General features: G+C 35.2%; 1 protein-coding gene across 2 annotated transcripts in view; it reads left to right on the top strand.

Annotated features, from left to right (window-relative positions):
• PLXDC2 (plexin domain containing 2) overlaps window positions 1-24,116 on the top strand; it is a 248,792-nt gene that overhangs the window by 203,585 nt on the left and 21,091 nt on the right. For both annotated transcript variants that reach the window (XM_053992518.1, XM_053992509.1), the window contains exons 10-12: window positions 14,494-14,554; window positions 17,670-17,823; window positions 19,207-19,245. In XM_053992518.1, the coding sequence (XP_053848493.1) occupies window positions 14,494-14,554; window positions 17,670-17,823; window positions 19,207-19,245 (254 nt within the window). The remainder of the gene's footprint in view (window positions 1-14,493; window positions 14,555-17,669; window positions 17,824-19,206; window positions 19,246-24,116) is intronic.

Here is a 24,116-nt window from a genome sequence, read left to right as displayed (position 1 = left end):
GTATGTAGGACCAAAAAAATCTCTAAAGGTCCAACACTTTGTACGAGAAAAAAATCTTCAGATGAATCTAAGCAGGGCTGAGCAGTGAAATCCCCATGGGAGCCCCATGAAGCTTCTCTACACAGTAAGAGTGACACTGCCTTGACACAACAGTCTGTCAGTGATCGGAGAACCCCCAGAAGCACAGGAGGTAAGTGAACACTGGCCCTCTGAAAACAAGTCACCCCTGAAGAATGGCCCATTATTTGTGGAGGTGTGTAAGCCTGAGTACTTCTTTGCATGTCTCCAGCTCAGACCAGCTCCACTACCCTCAGTCACTGGCTGCCTGGAAACTCTGGATTCTGGCATTGCTCTCCCGGCAACCCTGCTGGGGACTTCCCTTGGTCTGAAAAGAAGTGACATTTTGCACTCTCATCCTTAAGAGTCTTTGTTTTCCAAAGTATGCATTGAGTAATGTGGTTTGAAATCATACCAGTTTATGGTATTGGCCCATAGAGTGCAAACCCCAAGTCTGAAAAGTGCCCTGAAAGAGACTGTACAAACTGTCCAGGACTGAGTGCAGTGGTGAGGCAGGACACTCCATGCACTTTAGGGAGTCATACTGCCCTTGTGTGTATGCACAGCTCCCAAAGCTTCTTATACTCTTAAAAAAATGAAAGTCCCATTTGTGGTGCATTTTACTTCAGTGCTTAGTCCTATGTGCCAACAATAGCGCTAGTTGTGAAAATGAACAGATTATAGCTGGGGTTTATGGAATGTGTTCTGAGCAAAGTGAAAAATCAGAAATGTGTCTGGGAATAGTAGCAATAATGTGATTTAAAGCTTGATACTTCTAATCTTTTATTATGATAATCACTATTCCCATCTAAGCAGATAATAAAGAAACAACTTGTTTTGCATTCTATGCTGATTAGCTGGAAAGCAGGGAAGGGAGAATCTTTAGGCACATGCATTTTTTAAGGAAACGTGTTACAGTAGAAATATGAAGTGACAGTTTTCCATAGTGCCCTCATAGTAATTGAGATAAAAAAGAATTCCTATTACTTGTCTTCTGAACTTCTGGATAAGTTTCAAATGTCTTGTTTGTTCTTCTTCCTTTAGAAGGAAATTGGAAACATGTTTAGTTAACTTTCAAATATAAGTTTATGTCTGGAAATTTTTAGTATGAGGTAGAAGAAAATTTTTTTTTTTTGTTTGTTGGTCTGTATATCCCAATTGACAAGACCTGTTTTCATTTAGAAAAGTGTTGACTCAAATATTGTAGTATTTATAAGTAACAGTCTTATGTAACCTAAAATATTTATCAGCTAAGCAAAGCACCTTCCCTGCAGAATTAATAAAACCATAAAAATAATTACTATTCTATCTGACTAGAGAAGCCTCTGGATTTACAAAAGCAAACAATTAAATGCAAATAAGAAACACATAACTTACTGTTTGATATCTACATTTTCTTCAGCTGTTACACCACAATGAGGGTTGTCGATTCCACTAGAGCAGGAAAAGGCAGACCACATCACTCAGCTTGCTGTCATCTGCCAACCTGCAGAGGGTGCCCTCGGTCCCATTGTCTGTGTCATTGATGAAGACATTAAGCAGCACTGGTCTGCTACAGACCCCTGAGGATTCTTGTCACCGATCTCCATCGGGACGGTGATCTTTGACCACTACTGTATAGATGCAAATATCTCACCAGTTCCTCATCCACTACACCATCTAACTACCAAACCTGTATCTCTCCAGTTTAGAGAGGGGTGCTGTGAGGAACTGTGCCAGAGGCCTTACAGAATTCCAGATAGGTGACATCCACTTTCCTTCTCCACTATTGTTAGCACTCCATCATAAAGCCTCAAATTGCTTCAAAATGCTGACTTTTAAATACTTCCTCATTTAACTACTTGAAGTTCTAAGGGTTGTGGGTTTGTTTGTTTGTTGGTTTGGGTTGTTTTTTTTTGGGGGGGGGGTGTTTGTTTTTTGGTTTTTTGGGGGTTTTTTGTTTTTGTTTTTGTTTTTGTTTTGTTTGTTTGGTTTTGGTTTTTGTTTTTTTTTTTGATTGCTTTAGGAATATTTCATAGTTCAGTTGCAAATTAAAAGATGGGAGGAAGCCTGGCTGGTTTATGCTCAGGCTTTTTTTATCCAAACACTATTTAACTGACAGTAGTGTGTTGTTGTTATTAAATTGGTCACAGTATCTAAGCCATTGAAATACAAACAAAAAAAAAAAAGGTATTTCTATGGATTAAGTAAACCACCAGAGGGAGCATATATAATCCAATCAATGTAATAGCTTTATATACAAATTACAAGGAAAATCTCATTTTAGATGCTTTTGAAGGGCTAGAGGTTTAATACATAGTGTATTCTGTTAAATATATTTCATTCTATCAACGTGTCTGACTCCATGAATTTGCTAATCATACCCCTGCTTCAGAAAAAGCAAAAGAAATGTGCCCAGATTCTGGATGTTTGTATGCCTCTACATCTGGAGGGGTTTTCTATTAAAATATAGCTGAGTCCTAACACATGGGTCTTCACAATCAGATTGTTGAATTTAGGTCACATTTACCCTGAGATAAATTAAAAGTAATGGCAGCGATGTTTTTCTAACCTGTATACAGTTTCTTTTCCAATTATGAAGCAATCATATTGCAGACCTGAGAATCAGACAGTATGGCCCATTGTCAGAGTTTGCTCTAAAATTTTTCTTTTATTTTAAAAGCTGTATTGAGACAGCAATTGATCTTTCTACTCAAGTGCAACAAATGTATCAAGAATGAATGTGTAAATTTGTCAGCCCTGATACATTACTGATAGGAACAATACAATAAGTAGATCTATACTTTATTGAGCAGAAAATTGCCCCACACCCAACTTCTTCAAATACTTTCCAAGGTGCTTGCTCTTAATTTGACAAGCCAATTTGCCCTCATGCACTGCAAGAAACTGTTAGGAAATTAGCATTCAATAATTAAGAATTTTGTATGCATGGTAAGCCTGATGGGACTAAAGCAAGAAAAGACAGTGGCACAAAAGTGTTTAATGAACAAAGCATTTTCTCAAACCAGAATGTGCTCAGTGATGGTATTGCTTGATGAAGAAAGCCTCACAAGATTATAGTAATAGATATTCTCAAGTGGGATGACAGTTCTGTTTAGAAGAGAGTGTTAAATTCAGTGACCCTGTAGGTACACTTAAAAATAATGGTAAATGGTAATGGTACACTTAAAAAATGGAAATAATGGTACATATCAGTCCATAACAGTACATTGGAAAGTACTGTTAAGGAACGTAGATGATCCTGAGCTCAAACATGTTTTTGTTGAAAGTTAGCCTGCAGCCAGAGAAATTTGCAATTCACTGAGAATCTCATATGGATAAATAGCAGATTACTAGCTTTTCTACATTTTTTGTAAATTGGTGGAATTTGATAGTAGCTGGGGTCAGTCGAATTATTGTGGAATTTCTGTAATTCCATCCAGCACAAATTGTCTGGAATAATTCCTATGATTAATATTGATAAACCTAAACAGCTCAGTCTCTGAGCAGAAACCCAGTGAACATGCACTAGCTTTCAGGGGCTTTGTACAAGTCAGTGCAAGACCAGACCATTCATTCCCCAAGCTTCTTTTCTCCCCACACTCTTCTGCAATGTACTCACTGATGTTCTCAGCAGCTCCATAAAATTATCCTGATCCTAACATTAATAGATTTGATATCTAACCAAGTGAATTTGAATCCTGCTTTCATCCAGGAAATAGCCAGTCTTGTGCAGCTGCAGTATTAGTCACACATATGCATACCTTGCTTTGTTTTCCTGAATAACTCAGAACAGCATGAGGACAACAGTTACGCTCATAACTGATGCAGATTTTTAAGAAGTTTAAGGCTGGGTTATAGAACTTTAAATTATTTCTAGAAAAGGGGCAGAAGATTGCTACAGTTCTCATTAGTATGAAATCCTAGTATTTCTGTTAAAATATTTTCTATTAAAACCTGGACCTGAAGATGGGGAAGCATTTTGAAGATTCTTAATCTAGATGTAAATACAGTGATCAATTTAAGACACCTCACTCACACTATTAATATTCTACATATGTGTTTCTTACAATATCATTTTCTTTTCAAAATTTGAGATTGCTTTCACTAACTGGATGTTCACTATAACATCCTTTGCCAGAATTGCTGCTGTGTCTTCTGGAGCTTAGAGACTCTGTTCATTATCCACTGTGCAGGTTTCTGTGATATCCAGTTTTGCAACACGGCTTGGACAAGACATAGATATCACAGTTAATATGGAAAGGACCACTGCCTGGACTGTTCTAAGACCTTCCTGTAAAGTCTGTCTCGTGTTCTGTTTATTACCAAATATATGACATTCCTAAGGTGTTTTTTATAAATGCAGGAAGTAGTTATCAAACATACAGAGGACAGTTAAGCACTTAAATCTCATTGAGAGGAGGGATAGAAGGCATACACCGCTTATATATACCTTAGGTAATACTAATTTTGCTGATTAATTTGGAAAGAAGATGACAACATCTGTATGTTTAAATTCACAGATGCACCTAAGACACCAAAATGACAAATAGGTGTAATATAATAACTAGAAAAAATAGGTAGCAGTACAATTCTTTTCTTTAGAAACTTCTGTTGCAATTCTTTTAAATACTAGTAATATTTTATTCTTCATTTATTGCATTAGAACTATAAGACAAAGCCCACCTCAGTCTTTAATGAACCATTTACATCTAGAACTGCAATTTCTGTGCCGCAAATCACAAGAGAGTTTAGTATAGATTAATTCCTCATTGTTTGTTTATCCTCAGGGTGATAGCCATTCCAGTGGGCATTGCCACGCTGTATTAGAAAGGTATTTTCTCTGGGATGAAACTTGGGGGTTTTTTTCTGACAGAACTATGCCATGTTCAGCGTGAAATTCTATTCAGTTTGGTTTTCTTTTCATCTGTTCATTTCTTACATTAATAGCTATGTTTGAATTCAGAAAAATTCCTATTTGATTGCACAAAGGTGACACTCACCCATGAAAGGGTTCCACAGATGCCTTATGATGCAATTTATACATATATTAGACATTTTAAGAAACCTGACTCAGGCTTGTAGTCATCATTCTGTATGATATGATAGGTTGTCTCTCTCTCTTGGATTCCTACACAAGACATTATAGATTGTCTGATTCCCAAATAAATGCCTCAAATGGTCATCTACCATAATTATTGGACTTTAATTGTATAATACAAAAAAATGCAAAGGACATTTAAATTCAAATTTCAAATAAAACAGACTTTTCTGATAACAAATTAAAATACATATCAAAGCTGCATTAAATAAATTGAAATACAAAGTGGTTAGTATGATAATATTCATAATACATGACATGTGAAATGGGAAATACAGGTGGATGATGAATAGATGAACTACTGATATTTTATCCAGTTCTCTCTCTATTGACTTTTATGTATAGTTCTTTATACTGTTTTGTGATGACTACTATTCCTGTGCTACTGAAAGAGTCATAAGTAAGCTGACCGTCTTCCACTAATGAAAACAGTGGATTCTAAAATAGCTCATGGTCATTTCTCTAACCATATATGGTAGGATATATGTTTTGACTTTGAACATATTAGAACTTCAAAGTTCTAATATGAAAGTTAAAGGCAATAAAAACCAAACATAATTTGGTTCTCTTAATTTCTCAAGAGCTCTTAGGCCCCACAACAGCAGTTTCTGAGCCATATATATAAATAAGCTTCTCCTGATGAAACTAACTAGTTTTTCTAGTCCTAAATGAATTTGTAATCAAAAAAGGATAGGATAGTACAATAACAGGGTCGTTCCATTACCCATCATTGCTCATTTTGCAGTGCTTTTATGCATTGCTGTACATAGAGCAGTGCTACTGCTATTTTGCACTACACCTTATCTTTGCTTCCAATGGCCTGAAATAAATCAACTGTACTGCTTACGGCAGATGAACAAATTGGACATTTTTTTCTGTCCCAAAATGATGTATTAGAAAATGCACCAATTTGGCCAACCTGAGTTTTATTACTTTAGGATGATTTTTCACATAAGTTCAGTTGCAGAAAAGGTTTATAAATGGATTAGTAACAATAATGATTGTGTAGTAGGTTCATTCTGTCTCGTAGACCTCTTAGTAGAATAATTTAGTGAGTAACAAGGTACTAGATTTCTTTCCTTTCATGTCTGAGATGCACTTAATTTGTAGTTCCAAGCTCCTTCCTTGATTACCAGAGGATGTTGTCTTCCAAGAAATGAATTGCTGGGTTACTTTTATCAAATATTTGAATGTTCATGAGTCTATATTTCAGAAGCCATATACCATCTAGCCATTGTAGCCTAAATTGTTGGCCTAGATAAAATTTTCTCAACTGGTCCCCTTCTTTCCTTATTTCAACTATCAAAAAAAAAAAAACACACACAAAAAAAAAAAAAAAAAAAAAAAAAAAAAAAAAAAAAACCACCTTGAAACAACAGAAACCGAGAACAAAACATTTCAGGAATGTCAAAACTCAGGACACATCTGTGGAAACAAGCAGCCAAGATTATCACACCTGACTCTAGGATAATTTTTAGGATGAATGTTAATCTCCTTTTTTGGAAGCATTAGATTTTTTTCGTGAAGCATTAGATTTTTTTCGTTTCATATAAGCATCCAACCCACTGCATTACTATGGAGAAATCTATCTTCCACCAATTTTTTATTATCAGTCTTAATTTCCTTTGTTCTCATTAGAAGGGAAATAAATAAAACAAGGAAAAATAAATAAATAAAATATGTCAAGTGTTTTTTAATGGAATCAACCAAGATTTTTTAATGGAAACTGTATTTGCATTTTCTCATGTTTCATTGAAATATAATGCAGAATGGTAGCCTCAGTCACTTTTACTAGCATAGTTCATCTTCTCATATAAAGTACCTTTTTACATAGTATTGCAAATTAAACACAGCCTGGGAAGCTTCCTGGGCATTGTAAAACAATTGTATGAGTCCCTAAAACAGTTGTGATGTTTCCTGGTTTGATTTCAGTCCATGCCCAGGAGCACTGTCCAGAACAGTTCCCAGGCATGGTGCAGGAATTGGACTGTTCCAAAGGTAATTCCCAGCTGGAAGCCTCCTCCTTTTCAAGGTTGAGAGAGTTTGCTTGTTAAGGCACAGGCCATTGTGTGCCAGCAGTCTTCAGTGCCAAAGAACATTTCTGGGCACGTTTATTGTACTAGTATGGACAGAATTATCACAATTGTTTTAATTGCTTTCCAGAAGTGCTAACCTCTTATTGTTTTACTCCTCAATATAAACTGAGCATCATTCAGATAATATTTGCCCTACAGCCTCCTAGATATGATTCTGTAATGAAGTACTGTGAATGAAAATTCTAGTTTTTTAGCATATTTTAAATTTTACATATTACTAAACACTAAACACTGGTCAAGAAGAGTAAGAACTGTAAGTAAGAAAAAAATGTAAGAACTTTATTTAAACAAATCTGAAATTCATATGTCTCTTCATAAATTTTGGATTATTTGAAATTAGGACCACCTCAAGCAAAGTGCTCCATTTCCCAACATAGTCTTCAGATTTTTTATAGCATATATATCTCTCAGTCTTTCCAGTCACTTAAACTCAGGAATTCTCTAACATGTTCTTGTAGAAGATATTCCCAGCTTAGGGAAATAAATGAAATTTGATGAGTACACTTCCTTAAATGTCATCTTTAGTTCCTCCTCTATTCAGATCTATTAATTCTTCCAATATCTGTATCATAATGCATTAATGAAATCACTGGATATCACAACAAATATCAATATGTACCCTTAATTAAGAAACTGAAGAGCCTCTGCTATTCTGTAATTCTTTTGTAATCTCTTTTGGTGACTGTTAGTGCTCAATGTTGACTTCAAAATTGGACTCACTTTTAGAATAAAAAATGAGACACAATTAAGATACTATTTTGGGAAACAAATAGCTTTCTGAACTTTAAGTTGCTTTGAACATAACCAGTTACAGGATGATTCATGTCCTTCCTTGTTTTGCTCTCTATCTGAAGTGTTCACTGAATTTTAACAGAGGGTGCTTTTCTTAGCCCTAATTCACATACTTTTATAAGCATTTAAGCATTGGATTATGCAGTTTAGCACTCTATGCCTACTTTGCCTGTCATAGCTCCTGCTTCCTTTCAGTTCTTACTCTTTTTAAAGTTGTGAATGAGACATAGCAGGGGCAGTAACCCAGCACTAACCAAACCGTGGCTGCAATTCTCTTTCTAGCAGCTCAGATGCTGCTGCCCCCTAGTACTGAATCAGCCATGGTGTACACTGTGTGATTACTGGGGGTTCATGTGTGATAACAGACATGTGAACAGCCCTGTTTCATACTGTCTCTAGGCACCAGGTCATTTTTATACTGTCACAAGGACTCAACTAGTTGTTAATGTTATCAATGTGAGTTTTCTAAAAGGAGTAAAATCCCAGTAAAGTTCCTGAATAAAAAAGAGCATGGGCAATGTGTGAATGAGATCTGTGCCTTGATACACATCACCTGAGACTTGATGTTTTTCAATTTAATTCCCAGCTCTACCATTCATAGGTCTGTGAGTACTATGGGAAACACAGAAGCTGTGAAATAGTGCATGCTCATCTGGTTTTCAGAAAATCTGGGCTTAATTCTAGGTTCTTTTACAAATTCTGTGTTATCTCAGCTGATCATTCCATGTCTCCTATGTTCTGCTTCCTTTTCTCTAAAGTGGAAAAAGAAACATTTTCTCCACAGGCAACTTTCATATTTTTATTTTAAAAATGAGACTAAATCAATGGATATGCAACACTAACTGTAAATCTGAGAGAGTGTCAGCTGCATATTCAAAGAAAGAAAATAGTTCAGACAATCATGTTAGAAAGAAGAGCTAAATTGTGCTTTTTAGGATCACTAACCAGAATGTAAAGTACATCAAGTAGTGCTTCAGTGCTGTTTGCATCAAACCTTGAGAAATTACTTGTGTGCCAAACATGTAGCAATGCCAATAGATCAGAATTCTCTGCTAACTTCTGTTGCTATTAGCTCTTTATACCCACATTGTGCAGGTACAAATGCACAAAATCAAAGCAGTGGCAACTGTAATCTGGTATGAGGGACTCAGTGTGGCTCCTTCCCAGAGAACACATTTGATATAAATTTCTGCTGATTCTGTTGGAAATTCCGGTACCATAATCTCAGAAATTTGACTCTAGGGTCCTCCTCTTACACTATCTTTTTCCTTCTAACTGTTCAGAGCCTTGAGCAAAAGCATATTTTTTATTCTTTATCTGCTTTTCAGCATGTTTCCTTTATTGTTGTAACTGACATTAAGTTTATAGAAAATATCCTCCTATTCTTCTTTAATCAGAACTCTGCCAAGTCTCACTTTAACCACAATTTGATCTTTTTCTTTCTAGTGGAATTGAAAATAAAACATACTTCTTTTATCTCACTTTTATTCTTAGCCTCTTTCAACAGAAAGAGTTCCCTATGGAAGTCTTTATTTTCTACTGCCTATTCAAATGTTGTGTCAGAGTTACAAATATTGAGGCTTGTGCATGTTCAGTCATTTTATGTAAAATAACAGCTTGGGTTTAAACATCTTTTACTTCTATGTTTACTTGGTATTTCAGGAGTATTTTACAGAACATGTAGCTATAGTTTTCCAAGTTTTCCATCCCATAAAATTATGGAACCATTGTCAGGCTGAAGATTGACTGCTGAACTTTATTCTACTCTGAGCATCCTTATCATTACCTGAATGCTTTAAATTTTGAGCAGTGCACAATGTTAAAACAGTGGTGGAATTCGGTGTTGCATCAACTATTAATTATGCCTTTGTAACATTCAAATTTTTCATAAATGTTAGAATTGTGCAGGCTGGTTTTAGTTTAGAATCCTTGTATTCAGCTAGTCAGCTATTTTTATTTTACAACAGCAAGATGGGAGCAAATCTTCTTCTGACTAATCAAATTGTCCTCCTATTCTGAAGTACAGTTTGATTAAGCAAGATTTAAGTAAAGGATAAATACAGAGAACATATTTATGCTATAATTCAGATACAAGATTTGGAGTACTGAGCTAAGTGATAAGCACCAATGCTATTCAAATATCTTACAAATGCATACCATAGTCACTCACAGTGACACTTCACATGAACTTCATAAGCATTTTGAGCTGTGATTAAGTTCTGCATTTGAAAGTGGAAAATAACAAAGGAAGGAAAATTCAGTCTTTTCCCAGACAGCATGGTGTGACAAGAAAGTGATATTTGAAGGGTGAAGGAACCAAATTGGAGCCTGCTCTGTGGTAAAGGGAGGCAAAACCAGACCAGCACAAAGATAAACATTTTTTCCCTCCAAAAATCACTCTATAATTAGAGTCATTTTTCAGTCAGACAGACAAAAAGTTACAGTATTTTTTAATATTATTTTATTTTTATTTTTATTTCAGTCTCACCTTGGAAAGAAATTCCACTTTAAAATGTTCTAATTCTTCTTTTAGTAATTCAAACATCCTAGCAACTGTCTTAATCCTTTCATAATGTGATGGTCCTTCCTCAGTGGTTGAATTCAGAAAAGAGTTCTGCCTCTTCAATTTTCTATTTAATTTTCCAGATTAACCTTTTATTTAGCTGAGTTAATAAACCTTTTAACTGAGCTAAATCATGACATGGTATTTACAAAATAATTTCAGATTTCTGGAATGCCTTTCATTTCCAAAAAATATCTTTACATGAGCCAAAAATACTAGGAAATTATTGGTTTGAATTACATGTGCTGTGCATTTCAATGCTTTTGATTGCCATACTCCAGCTCAACCTGGTGAAAAGGTTTTTCCATACAGACTTTGCCCCTTTTCTTCCCAATAATTCTGCATTATTTCTAGCTTTTATATGTTAAACCTTGATGAATTTTCTGTATTCAGGTTATCTCATTTATTATTATTATCACTATCATCATCATTAATCTTCACTGAACTCTCTTTAAGAAAAGGAGCAAAGCATTTCATGTCCTGCACTGAATGGACATTTCTTGTCATTCAAGTATTCTCTGCCAAATATAGGTAAATAGAATTTGGTAAATAGGATGGCATCTTCAACTCCTTTCTGGCTACATACAGTTCACTGAATGGATTCTGACAGCTTTCTTGTAACTCAGACTGAGCTGCATTAGTTGTGCCATTAGTTGAGCTGCATTAGTAGCTATATGTGTAGAGACATACATTTTCCCTTTCCCCCCCAAACTAGTACTCCAGAGTTCCACACAAATCCTGAAATTCTTTGCATTTCATAAATGTCCCTATTTTCATTTCCTAGAACATCTTTATTATTGCTTTCCTAGGAGCTGACTTCAGTCATCACTTGAAGTTGTTATAAAATAGCCGTGTTGACAGATGGCATAAACAGTGCAGCAAATCAAATCTGCTCCAATGTTTTAATGGCAACAGGGAATTATCACCATGCCACTAAAATAAGGTCTTAAAAATGCAGTCAGTAAAGCAGGTGCTGCACTGAAATGACAGTTTCCAGAACTCTAACTCAACGAGGCAGCAACAATAGTAGCTTCTATGGCTGACATGAAGTGATATATGCCTCAAAGGAAGTTCACAAACAGGTTTGCCAGGAGACTATCTCATTCCTGATAAAGCTGCTTTCTGATAATATTGTTTGGACTCACTATGCATCAGTGGAAAATGTTAAATAAGCAGTGCCCAGGGTTTAATGTACTTTTTTTAAGGCAGAGTCTTCTCAAAACTGCCTCACATGTTTGAAAGAGCCATTCCAAGTCCTTGAGTGTTATATTCAGTTTTTGGTAGTTGGTTAATTCCTGGTGAAAAAAAATTAACCCCAGAAATTTTACTCACCCCTGTAATTCATTAGTTTGTAAGAAAAGATTTAAGAACTGTAAATAAGTGCACCTGGGATACATTTTTATTAATTTAATCTTTGGAGCCTTAAATTTGACACCATTTAGATATAAGATAAAACATAGGTTTGTTTTATCCCTACTAACTCTAAGTACACTGGGTTGAATTAGCATAGATATGCAACAGCAGTAACTGCCTCAAGTGGAGGAATTTATGGAGTGGCTCAATTTCATGTCTAAATATTTGGCTTGGTTTTCTGATGTACTGAATATCCTCAAAACCATTTGAGCCAGAGCAGTATGAATAAAATGTAACGGATTTATGAATATTCGGTACATCTGAAAACTCAGTCCAGTACTGCTTAGAGATGGGCACAGAAGTTGCTAATGAAGATCTTCAAATTTAAAAGAAATGTAGGGGAGACTGAAAAAAAAACCCATTCTATTCATACCTGGAATACCATGTCATCATTTCTTTCTGCTTAGTAAAGTTTTTCTTGTTCTTTCAAACATTCACTGAGACAGAATACCATAAAGATGGAGAAGCAGCACTGAGCTCCCAACATAGTACTGATTCACTCACACTTCAGCAAGAAAGCACTTTTCAACTGGGCTTTATTCATAGAGTGATTTGGGTTGGAAGGGACCTTTAAAGATATTCTGTACAGCCCCACTGACATGGGCAGAAACATCTTGTAGTAGATGCAAGGTTCCACAAAGCCCCATCCAACCAGACCTCGAGCACTTCCAACGATGGGACATTCACGATTTCTCTTGACAGTCTATTCTAGTGACTCACCAGCATCACTGAAAAACTTCTTCCTTACTTCCAATATTAGTCTATTATCTTTCAATTTAAAACCATTTACCCATGTTCTGTCACTACAGGCTTTGATAAAAGGTCTCCATCTTTCTTATAAGCTCCCTTTAAGCGTGGAAAGCCTGTAGAGGGTTTTCCTGGAGCCTTCTCTTCTCCAGGCTGAATAACCTCAATTCTCTCAGCCTGTCTTCATAAGAGAGGTGCTCCAGCCCTGTGATCAACTTTGTGGCTCTCCACTGAACTGCTCTAGCACATCAATGTCCTTCCTATGTGAGAGGCCTCGCGCATTGAGAAGGAGGTATAATAAATGTATTTGAACATTTCTCTCTTAAGGGCAATGGGTTTTTGGAGAAGCCAGTTGCTATAGAGTGTGCAAAAATTGACACCTGTTCGTGTTGGGGTATTTCTTTTAGTAATATTGCAAATGATGAAATGTGGTATGCAATGCAGGTATAACAAGAGAATGAACATTTTTCTCAAAATCTTTTCTCAAAGACATTGAAGATTCTGCTCAGAATAATTATATGGAGATTTTTCTTACCCCAAGTGTTTTGTTAACATTGTTTACATCTTCTTGTAACATCCTCTCCTACTATAAAAATAATTACAGTGTTCCATTCTTCCAAATGAACTGTTCCCTTGCTTGAAGTAGGTAGTACTTGACATGTCTTGTCAAGTACTTTCAATTCTTTGTAAACAATAAAAGGACCCTCAAATACAGCTAACCATAACAGTGGCCTTATTTGCTTGCCTAGTCTTACTAAAAGACAGCAAAAAGTTGTTTTTAATACATTCAGGTAAGTTATGACCATGGGTGCCAAAACATCACCCTGTCTCATAACAAAATACTGCAGGAAATGAATGCAGAAACCAAAAACAAACCCTCCAAAATAAAAAACATCCTAGCTGGCAAGAATCTCCTTCAAAGCTGAACATCGTGGTTTAGTTATTTGCTTGCCATTTTAATAATGTTTTCTGTTTGTGATGCTACTTGTTGTCTAGGCAACACAAACTTACTCTACAATTGCAGATAATACTCTTGAGAGATGGGGATTTCCAGAGGAATCATTACATTAAAGTGTTACAAGTTTCTTAAAAAATTATTTGTTACATACAGCAAAAGAGAAAGGATATTGCAAACAGGTTATTAAACTCACCTAACTTGATAAGAAATATGCATGCAATATAAGTTTTCTGCATTTAGTGAGGAGGTAGAAGCAGCTGTACAGTGTTCTCTATTTGTCACGGGGAGTGTTCAGAGGAGCTGTAAACATTGATCAAATGACTATATGTGCATCTTGATGTCTCTGACCACTCTGCCTCATAAACCCAGTGACTGGTTCACTGCATCCTTTGTGGGATTAAATTTTCCTGGCTAAGTCTGGACAATAATAATTAAACTAATTTACATCTATATGGTTGACATCAAACTTAAAAATGAGTCAGTGACATCTTAAGAATAATTATCCAGTGGTAGGGATATATTCCTATTTAAAAATGATAAATAAATTTTAAAAACTAAAATAAAGTCTCATCATTGAAACATCTTTCACTGAAGTGGATTAAAGGAGAGACTCAAATTGTAAGCAAAAGCATCTTGAATAAAAATGATACCATATAAAACATATGGATTTAAAATCACATCATTTACTTATTCTTTCTGTCACTCTGTTCTGTTCCTCTCCCTCCCTTTATTCTTTTTTTCCTCCTATTTCCATCTGGACAACCTCTATCTATTTCATCATTTAAAGATGCTCAAGTGGATTTGATCGTCACCGGCAAGATTGGGTAGACAGTGGCTGCCCTGAAGAGGTATGTGAGTAGTTTACATCCTCAGCCCATCAGAGGCAATTTATATAGTTATGATGTTTTTGTTTAAATTATTCAGATCATAAAGCATGGTTTCAAGGCCAAAGACATACTTTATTTGTCATTCAGGGGAAATCCCATAAGGCATAACAAAAAAGAACAATCTGAGGAGTTTCACTCCCCATTTGAGGGAATAAAATGGACAAAAATTAAAATTTTATCTTTGGGAAACTACTTTAATTAAACAAAACCCCCAAAAACAGAAAGATTACTCCAAAACAGTGTCCCTATGCTCATTTTCTTTTAGATCTCTGACTTCTGCCAGAAAAGGGGAAGAAACTGTGACGTTCCTTATTTCAGAAAACCCCTTGCAAGAGTAGCCTCAAGTGAAAAACAGACATTGCATTTCGATTGTGAAAACTTGCCAAAACATTTTATATAGAAGAATTTACACAGATACATTCAAAGAGATAAAATAAAAATAGTAATTGAAATAAAAATTTAAAAGCCCTCACACAACTAGCCTACATGGCATTTTGATTTCTATTCATGGAGATGCAGTGAGAGGATGAAAATGATAGCTGACTGTGGTAGTGGTGGGCTGTCAAACAGGGACCATAACCCTCCTCTGAAAGTTATCTGGGGTACTCCTAGACCAGAGAAGTTCATTTTCAATAAACATTTATAAAGATGATTATTGATGATGATGATGATGATGATGATGATGATGATGATGATGATGATGATGATGACTTTCCAGTTTAAAAAGACCCTTTACAAGCATTTTGGGCTTGAGGTTTGGGATTTTTTTTCATTTTCCGCTTTGGTTTTTTTTTTTGTTTTGTTTTGGTTTTTTTTTTGGTTTTGTTTTTGTTGTTTTTTTTTTTTTTTTTTTTTTTTTTTTTTTTGTTTTTTTTTTTTTTGTTTTTGTTTTGTTTTTTTTGGGTTTTTTTTCCATGTTGGAATTGTGGCAATAGGAGAAAATCAATTTATGGCACTTTTAAGCTTCTGGGGGCCATAAAAAAAAAGCAGATATTTTTCCATTTTTGCTGAACAAGCTAAATATCCTCATGAGTTTCAGCAACATAGGCCTTCTGAAATGTCAGGTGAAACCCAAGGCAAAACATAGCCCCAGCTGTCTAGTGAGAAAAGCACATTCTGTTTTATTTTCAGTAGAAGCAAAGAGAATAAATGCTATAAATCCATATTAATGGAAGAATATTTTTTTTTGTAACTGTAATTGCAAGATAACTGCAACCTACATACTGCCTTATTACATGGCCTTGAAGCTTCAGCTTTGCAGTTTGTCACCAACTGATTTGCAAGCAAAATTTCTGAGATATTTATTGTCTGTGGAGGGCAGCCTTTTTAAGAACATAAGATAAAAGTTGCTGGGAACATGTGTTACTTTGATGCACAACCCTTGTATGCTTTAATCCAGATTATAATTAGCTAGGACACAATTGCGCTTGCAAATTAAGATATCAAAAAACTTTTCTCTGCAGGACATTAACATTACCTTCTGCTTCTCCTTTATTGTTTCAGTCCAGCATGTGCTACAAGGTTTAGTGCATGATCTGAGAGGAAATTATCGATACACTAAGTGTATCTGAGAAATTAATAGCTTAATTTGCACCGTTTTGGGCTACTTGGTGGCAGTTGACTGTCGAGCTTTTAGGCTCCATGGAGTAGATGCAACAGCTTGCTTGGCATCTTCCAGAATTATGCCTGAGCTGACTGCTAGAGTTCCAGGAAGGATCAATAATTAGCCCACAATGGTTCATTTTAGATGCTTCACTCAAGAGGATAAATAATGAGGATTCCCATTGTAAGGTTTCTTTATTTTTAATATAGATTTGGAGATAAATTTTAACTAAATTGCATCAGTGAAATTAACAGTATTTTTTAAGAAAAATTCAAAGAAATGTAAAGAATAATTATCCTGCAGATATTGAGATTTTTCTGTAATGTAATAAATATTTTTGAGTAAAAAAAATAATGATAAAATATCTGTGAATATTAAAAGAAAGACAATGCCCACTGGGTTTTGACAGCCAGATCTCAATAAAATGAAATAAAGGTTTGCATGACTCCACTTCCCACTGAAATGAATGGGGACAGCAGGAGTTAGATGCAGTTCCCATATTTGCTGAAAGATAATTGGATGTATTTTCCTGTGAAACTGTGTGAACCATAAAATAAATTATTCATTGCAACTTCAGAATTTTAAAAATGTCCAGATTTTGGGAGAAAAATAAAAGAGCAAACAGACTCTATATTGGTATCAAAATACTTGCTCATGCAAATAAATATTTAATAATTATATGATGGTGACTTTTATTTATAGTGTGCTAATATATTATATTAATTTTATTATTTTATTGCTTTTATTTTATAATTGTTTTATATTTTATATTTTTATTTTATATGTATAATTATATATTAATATATTATCTTTATTTATATATTTATTTATTTTAGATATTAAAATATATTTTTTATGCTTTAATATATACAAATAATACATTACATTGTAATATTATGTTGAATTAATAAGTATATAGTGAATGGATTGATTTATTGTAGTAAATACATATTCTATAGGCTGAATACATGCACACATTTTACACATCTATGCGTGTTCTCTTGTGATAATTACATGTAAAGCCTAATTAAATGCCCCAGTTAACTACACATTGTTCACTATGAAGAGCTACTATTTAATTCCCAGATATCTTTTTTAACATGTTTTATGTCACGTGGGTTGATGGCAGTGAGCTTTCTTAACAGAAGAGTGAAAATCTGCATTATAAACTTAGATGTTAAACTCTGATTGAGGGAAATAACAAATTTGACGATCTGGGGTGACTTTGTAATTAACAACTAAGAGTTGTAAATTTTGTAGATAAATGAAAAAATATGTTGCTGAATGCTGCACAGAGACTTGAAAGGGGAAAAGGAAAAAAAAACGATATGAAAAAGCTTTTGAAATTTCTTTATCTAGAGTGTTTATTTTCACTCTTCATCACAGCAACGTTTCTGTGATTAAATTCTTCATTCTTGACAGTTTCCACTGAGAATTAATTTTCTCTTCCTTGTTTCTGTTGTTTCCCAACAGTCAAAGGATAAGATTTGTGAGAAGAATATAGACACAACTGAAACACCTCTGTACTCCACCACCACCCTTCTGCCAACCACCACAAGGTTCAGAGTTTTAACAACCACCAGAGGATCCACCACTTCCCACCTTCCAACCAGCCTGCCCACAGAAGGTGACATGTATACACTGCATTTTTACACTTGAATAAAAGCAATTTACAACTCAGAAAGAAATTTATTTTCTTTAAGTATGTGTTGATAACAACCTTTTCCCTCTGGGGCAGCAGAAGGAGATGGGAATTGCATTCAAGGCTCTTGCTTTTAAATTGCTCCCTCTTGCACCAGTAAGGTGAAAAGGGGATGAAGGCTTGAGGAGAGGATGCTGATGGAGAAGCAAGGACAAGTTAGGAAGACTTCATGAAAACTTGAGGTTACAGTGACTTTTTCATGTTCCTTTACATTCAGGCAGTAGTCCAAAACCTGCTGATATAGTAGCAGTAAAGGTCCCTGCTAAATTGAGAAGAAATTCCCATCACAGACTTAATGAGTTAGTAATTCTATTTAGCCAGGTGAAAATTATAGATAATCCAAAATAAAAACTTCTTTGAAATATGCCTATTTACCTTTTTTCAGTCAGTTGACACTGTTCTTTTCATGTAGTGCTCACTGTTGTGAAGTAGTTTCTCTAGGCTTCTGAATTGAATTAACTGGGTAAGCAATGGTGGATCAGTTCTCATCCTCTTACCAATGGCTGCTTAAGCCTTACCTTTTTGAGCTTGGGATATCCTGCTTTCCTGCTTTTGGAGGAATTCATCTGGGCAAGAAAGCTAATTCATATTAATCAAGGAACATCTATAAAATGGATGTGGGTGTGGGTGTGTTTGTTGAAATTGTATGTTAACACAAGAAAAAGTACTAGGTACTGATTTTCCAAGTAGCCTGTGACAGGAAAATTTGAGCTGAAGGCATTTCAAAGTGGTAATCTACTGATAAGAAAGGCTGGTTTAAAGCAATAAAAGTTTAGAAACTGTCAGCACAGCATTTGGATTGCATTAAAAGGAATATTGTCTGGCATTCTGTTAATTAAAATTCACAAGAAAAAGAGGAATAATTAAAAAAAATTGGTTTAGTATTAGTAGACTTTTCCAAGATTCTTCAAAAAAAACTAAGTCATTGTCTTACTTTATTGACATATGTTGGTTCATATAGTCTTTAATATGATAGAATGCTCAAGCTATGTGTGAACGTGTGAAAAAATCATATATGAATTATTTATAAACATTATGAGACAGACTCTCATACCCATATTTGCTAGTGTTTTGAATCCTCCTCAATGCTTTAACACTCATAAATGATTTTTTTTTTTTTTTTTTCTTTTAGTGGTAAGAAAGTGTAGTGCTCAGTGTAAGAAAAACCACAATCTAGTTCTCATTGAGTTGAGTACCAAATAATTTTCTTGTTGTGGAATGTTTTTATCACTAGAAATTTGTTGTTAAAGTGATTCATGACCTTGAAAAAAGTTTTTTCCTTCAACTAATTTTGAATTTCCTTTATAGATGACACCAAGATAGCACTGCACCTAAAAGATAATGGAGGTAAGAGATATTTTTTTTGTCTGTAAATAGTGTCAGTAATTTGTCACATTATACTCCACTGAACTTTATTAATCAAAATCTGATTGTAGAAATAGTTTTTACCAGACTCTCAAGGGACATCTGTGTAGAAGATAAGTAGGGCAAATAAGCTTAGGAACTGCTTAGTAAACTAAATATTTACAATTCTCTTTAGCATTCTATAATTAAAGAGCTTGTTCAATTATGGGCATATTAAGTAAATTTTAATTGTATTAAAACAGTTATTGACTAGTAATGCAGTATTAATACAGTTATTGACTATAATAATGCAGTTTTATTTAACTGTTTTAAGAGAGTATATGGTGCTAGTTCTAAATAATAATATTGTGCTATAAAGTCATTCATAGTAGTGAATCATTACATGGCATTTTGTTAATAAGCATACCCATTTTATATCTATGTCTGTACTAGCAGAGACCCTGCACATTCTCCATGTGCAAGTTAATAAGATCACTTTGCCATAAAGGCTCCTGTTAAATGAGGCTCTGCAGGGGACTACTTTTGTCATCATCTTTGTGAGTTCAAGGACTGAGACCTGTGTTTTTTCCTGCTCTCTTTGAAGTGGATGAGAATTTCCCTACTAGAATAGGACTGAGCTGTTAGACGTCGCCTGCACCTGTATTCATTGCCGAATAGGGCTAGCTGAGGTGAAAAGGAAGATTTGGGCTCATTTCTGAAGGCTGCAGAATGGTCTATCAAAGCAGAGGAAGATTTGCTGGGCAAATTTAAATAAATCACATTTCCACTGATATTAAGGGAAATATTATTGGCTCTGATTGCCTTTCCAAGCAGGGAGCGTGAAGTTTCACGGGTCGAGGGAACAGGTAGCCAAGTGTGGCAGCAGGCACAGGCAGGGCACAGCGTGAGTCCAGCAGCTCAGGGAAGCAACAGGGGTTAACCCTGGTCTAGTGACCATCAGCTGAGTCTGCAGCAATGAGGCAGACCCAGGGACAAAGAAGGGAGCAGCGACTCAGCAAAGTGGCACAGCTGCCAACAGACAGCTCAGGAAAGGACCAGAGGAAGCATCTCCCATCAGTGGTCCTAGAAAAGGTGAGATGACGAACCACGTCTGCACAGGAATTCTCCAACAGCAAAAGGATAAACAGTTCCAAGGCCCATTTAAGGAGGCACATTCCATGGTATGTGAGTGGAGACAAGCTATCTTTAGTGTTGGTCCAGGATACAAAATCAGGAATGGGATTGAATATAGGTTCATCTGCAGCATAGCTTAGGTTTGGACCTGAGCTTACATGGAGACTCCAACATCATGGGCAGAGATCCCACATACAGCAGTCCAGAGCAGCTGAGATATAGCAGCTTCTCAAGACCCTCACAGAGAGAATTATTCAAGTTTTGAAAAAACACAGAGTGCAGATGCCACTTAGTTTGTTGGTCTCTTTTCCTGTCATTTGTTTTTCAGTCATATTCAGCCATTATTTTCTCCCTCCCTCAAACTAGAGATCTGTTCACTGTATGGCAGGCAGTTGTCATCCTCGTCCTTGCCTCTGTCATTTTGCTGTCACCAACCACAGCATGGCTGGTCACATGCTGTATTGGGCATTAAATTGTCCATTTGTTGGCAGTGGTGTTTTTTGATATTGCTTTGATGCATAAGTGATCCCTTGGAATAAAGTGTAAACTCAATGTGGTACTTTTAAGCATTTTGTCTATGGAAATGTCCCTGAAACTTTATTTCTCTCTTGAAATCAAATTGCTTCTTATTTTATTGTGAAAAGTGCTTCAGTGCTCTTAGAAGTCAATAGTCAGCACTTCATTTTCCTGTTCCATGTTTGCTCTGAACTGGAGGTCTATTCCTGGCTGAAAAGTGCCCACATTCTGCCCTGTGAGCCAACACTCCATGGCAGGAGGCTGACCCAGAAACAGCTGACTCAGGCAGCTCTTCATCATGAGCATCTCATACACAGCTCAAAAGTGTACGCTGTTATAGAAAAACTTATTCCAAAAGTGGGGTTTAGAAAACACATCCATGTTTCTTTCAGTTTGGGAATTGCAGCGGGATTGGTTTTTCACTTGTTTATTCTGTGCCCAAGATCTGAAAAGGAAAACTATGTAAAAGTGTTGAATCCTACAGCAAATTATAGATAGCTGTGGCCTACTTGGTAGGTGAGGTGTAGGGTTTGATGCATTGGTTATATATAGAAAGTTCATTTCTACAGAGAAAGCTGCTGCATTTTAGTAGGACAAACCAACACCTGATGCAAGTATTCATTTTCCTTGAGCTTTCCTTTTATTCTTGAAATTTTAAAAAAAATAAAATTACTTCAAACAACACAAAAGCAAAGCAACACTCCAGGATTTCTCATTCACACAGTAAATGTATCTTTTAATCTGAGAAGTTCTTTTTGATGAATCTTCAATTATGCATTGAATTTTCTAGTGTCCCCTAGATTAGACTCAGATAAAACCTCTGTAGCCGCAGGCACATTCTTTGATTGTCTGTGGTTTGTCAGCCTTTCATAAAGAGTAGATTATTCCAGGTCATGAATACAGGGTCTTTACTTTCTCACACTAAATTCTTTAAAACTCTAATGAAAGGGAACCCTTTATAATGGAAAACCAAAGCTATATTGGATCAATGATTGCCTATAGTTTGATGTGTCCTTGGATGATAGCAGTCAATATCTTGTTAGGTAGATCAAAAGGATTCCATAGAAAATCTACATCTCACCTATGTCTAGAACTTTTGAAACGAAATATTATAAATTTATAAATTATTATAAATTTAATTTTTAAATTTAGGTCATACTGCTTTGGCCTTTTTAATTATATGAGAAAATCTTTTGCAACTGTACTGTAATCTACCCGGAGTTTTGCAGCATATCTTAATGTACATTTCAAATTTGCTTGGTTTTGTTTCTTCTGCCTGCCCTCTTTCTTTACAGACATGACAGATGCCTATTACATACATGCCTAGACCATTTTAAAATACAGGTGGCATGCCATCACAATTTTTGTTATATATTTGTTCTCCTTAAGATGACAAGCATTTTATAAATTCTAAGAGATGTCCAGCACTAAAAATGTACAATATTTTTGTTATTAACTTCAGTTGTTTTTTCATTTTCTTAAAATTTAACACAACTGACTAAACAGTTTAAAAGCCTAATTTTTCTTAAAAAATGTGAGCAATTGGCCATGGCTATCCTGTAATGAAATATTTTCTTGTTGAGAACTCTATGGTGGATGATTTAGATGATTGGCCAGCACATCTAGACATTTTATTTGACCTTTTTAGACACTTTGTTGTGATGATTAGATTGCTATGAGTCCCCCACAGTCCATCAGCTTTAAAACTTGAAAGAGAAGTCTAATACTTTTGGACAGCAGGTATCAGGCAAATGCTACACTTTTCAGTCATCAAAGTGTACAGAAATTTCTGTTTCAAAAAAAGGAAAGTTGTGGAGAAAAAAAAACAAAACAAAACAAAAAAAAAAAAAAAAAGAGGAAAAACAGTGTTTTATTTATTTGTTAACAAGTTCATCCCAACATGTGTAGTTCTAGGAAATGTCCGTATCATGTTTTTTTCACTCTCATCTGGACATTTTCAAAGATGGTCTGGATACAGCTAACAGGAATGTACTAACAGGATTAACACTTGGGCTACAGTGAGCTTAATTTGATTTTGAGAGATTAGGAAACTTAGTTAGAAATGACCAAAATATAGGCAAAGTTTTTGAAACAAAGAACTTTTATATATTTTATATATGGTGATAAATTAGTGAAGTAAGGATTTCCCTGAAGAAAACTGGCCATAAAATTTACTTTATCTGTGCTGTGACATGTGCTGTAATTGTAGAAATAAAATCTTTTTGTATAAATAAAATCTTACCAAAGAGCAGTTTTGAAAAGGGTTCTATCAATAGTCTTGCAAACAGAAGAAAATTAAAAAAGTGTCAGACTAGAGTGAAATGGAATAGGTGGTGATGGATAGAAATGTACTCATAGGATAAAAATATGAAGATAGGTAGATTAAAGAAAAATTAATCACCTTCATTATCAGATAAATCAGAAAGAGCTCTGTAAACAGAGGCTATCTGAATTTTTACCTTTTTTCTTTTATTTAGGTCGGAAGAAATTCCAAAAGGAGCAAATAAAATATTACTCAGATAAATCAAGGATTGTTCCTATATTTGATTTCACACTTCAGATTATAGGTTAAGAAATGCTGATACATCTCCCCATTTTACTCTCTATTTCTCTCTAAACTTTTCCAAGCTGTTTGTCCTCTCTCATTTCTCTGCAGCCTGTTCTCAGCTCAAGTTAGAAACAGGTCTTGAGATAAATTAGAAATCTCTCTTGTTGTCTTTGGTATGATCAAAGTTGAACTTTAGACCCAACTAAATTCCCTAAATGCTGGCCCCTGGTTTCTACAAATTCAGCTGTAATACTCAGAATAGGAAAGCAGAATGAAACATGAAATGATGGACCAAGTGTAATTCAAGCTCTTTCTTTCCAGGAAAACTTGTGATTTAAGGAAAGCCTATACAGTTTTGCTGGGGTTCAGTATGGTATTACATTCATATCTGATATCAGATATCTTACTGAAATTGAGCCAAAGCCAGGAACACAAGCTTGGAAAAGCAATAGCCTCTTATATAAATATTCCAAACTTCCTCATGCATCAGGCACAGGAAGAAATATATCTTAGATACTATATGCAGTGGCCAATGGGCTACATGCATGTTTCTTAAAGCCAGTACAAATTAAAAGTTCTGGACTCATCCATACTGGTTAAAAAAATAAAATATTGCATCAATAATTTTTATTCATATTGGTGGCATAAACTGTTATTTTCCACTTGCTTCATGGTA

This window comes from Vidua macroura, chromosome 1 (genome assembly GCF_024509145.1).
Source record: "Vidua macroura isolate BioBank_ID:100142 chromosome 1, ASM2450914v1, whole genome shotgun sequence".
Taxonomy (NCBI): domain Eukaryota; kingdom Metazoa; phylum Chordata; class Aves; order Passeriformes; family Viduidae; genus Vidua; species Vidua macroura.
Note: the sequence above shows the minus strand (reverse complement) of the source record. Positions and strands in the feature narration are given on the sequence as shown.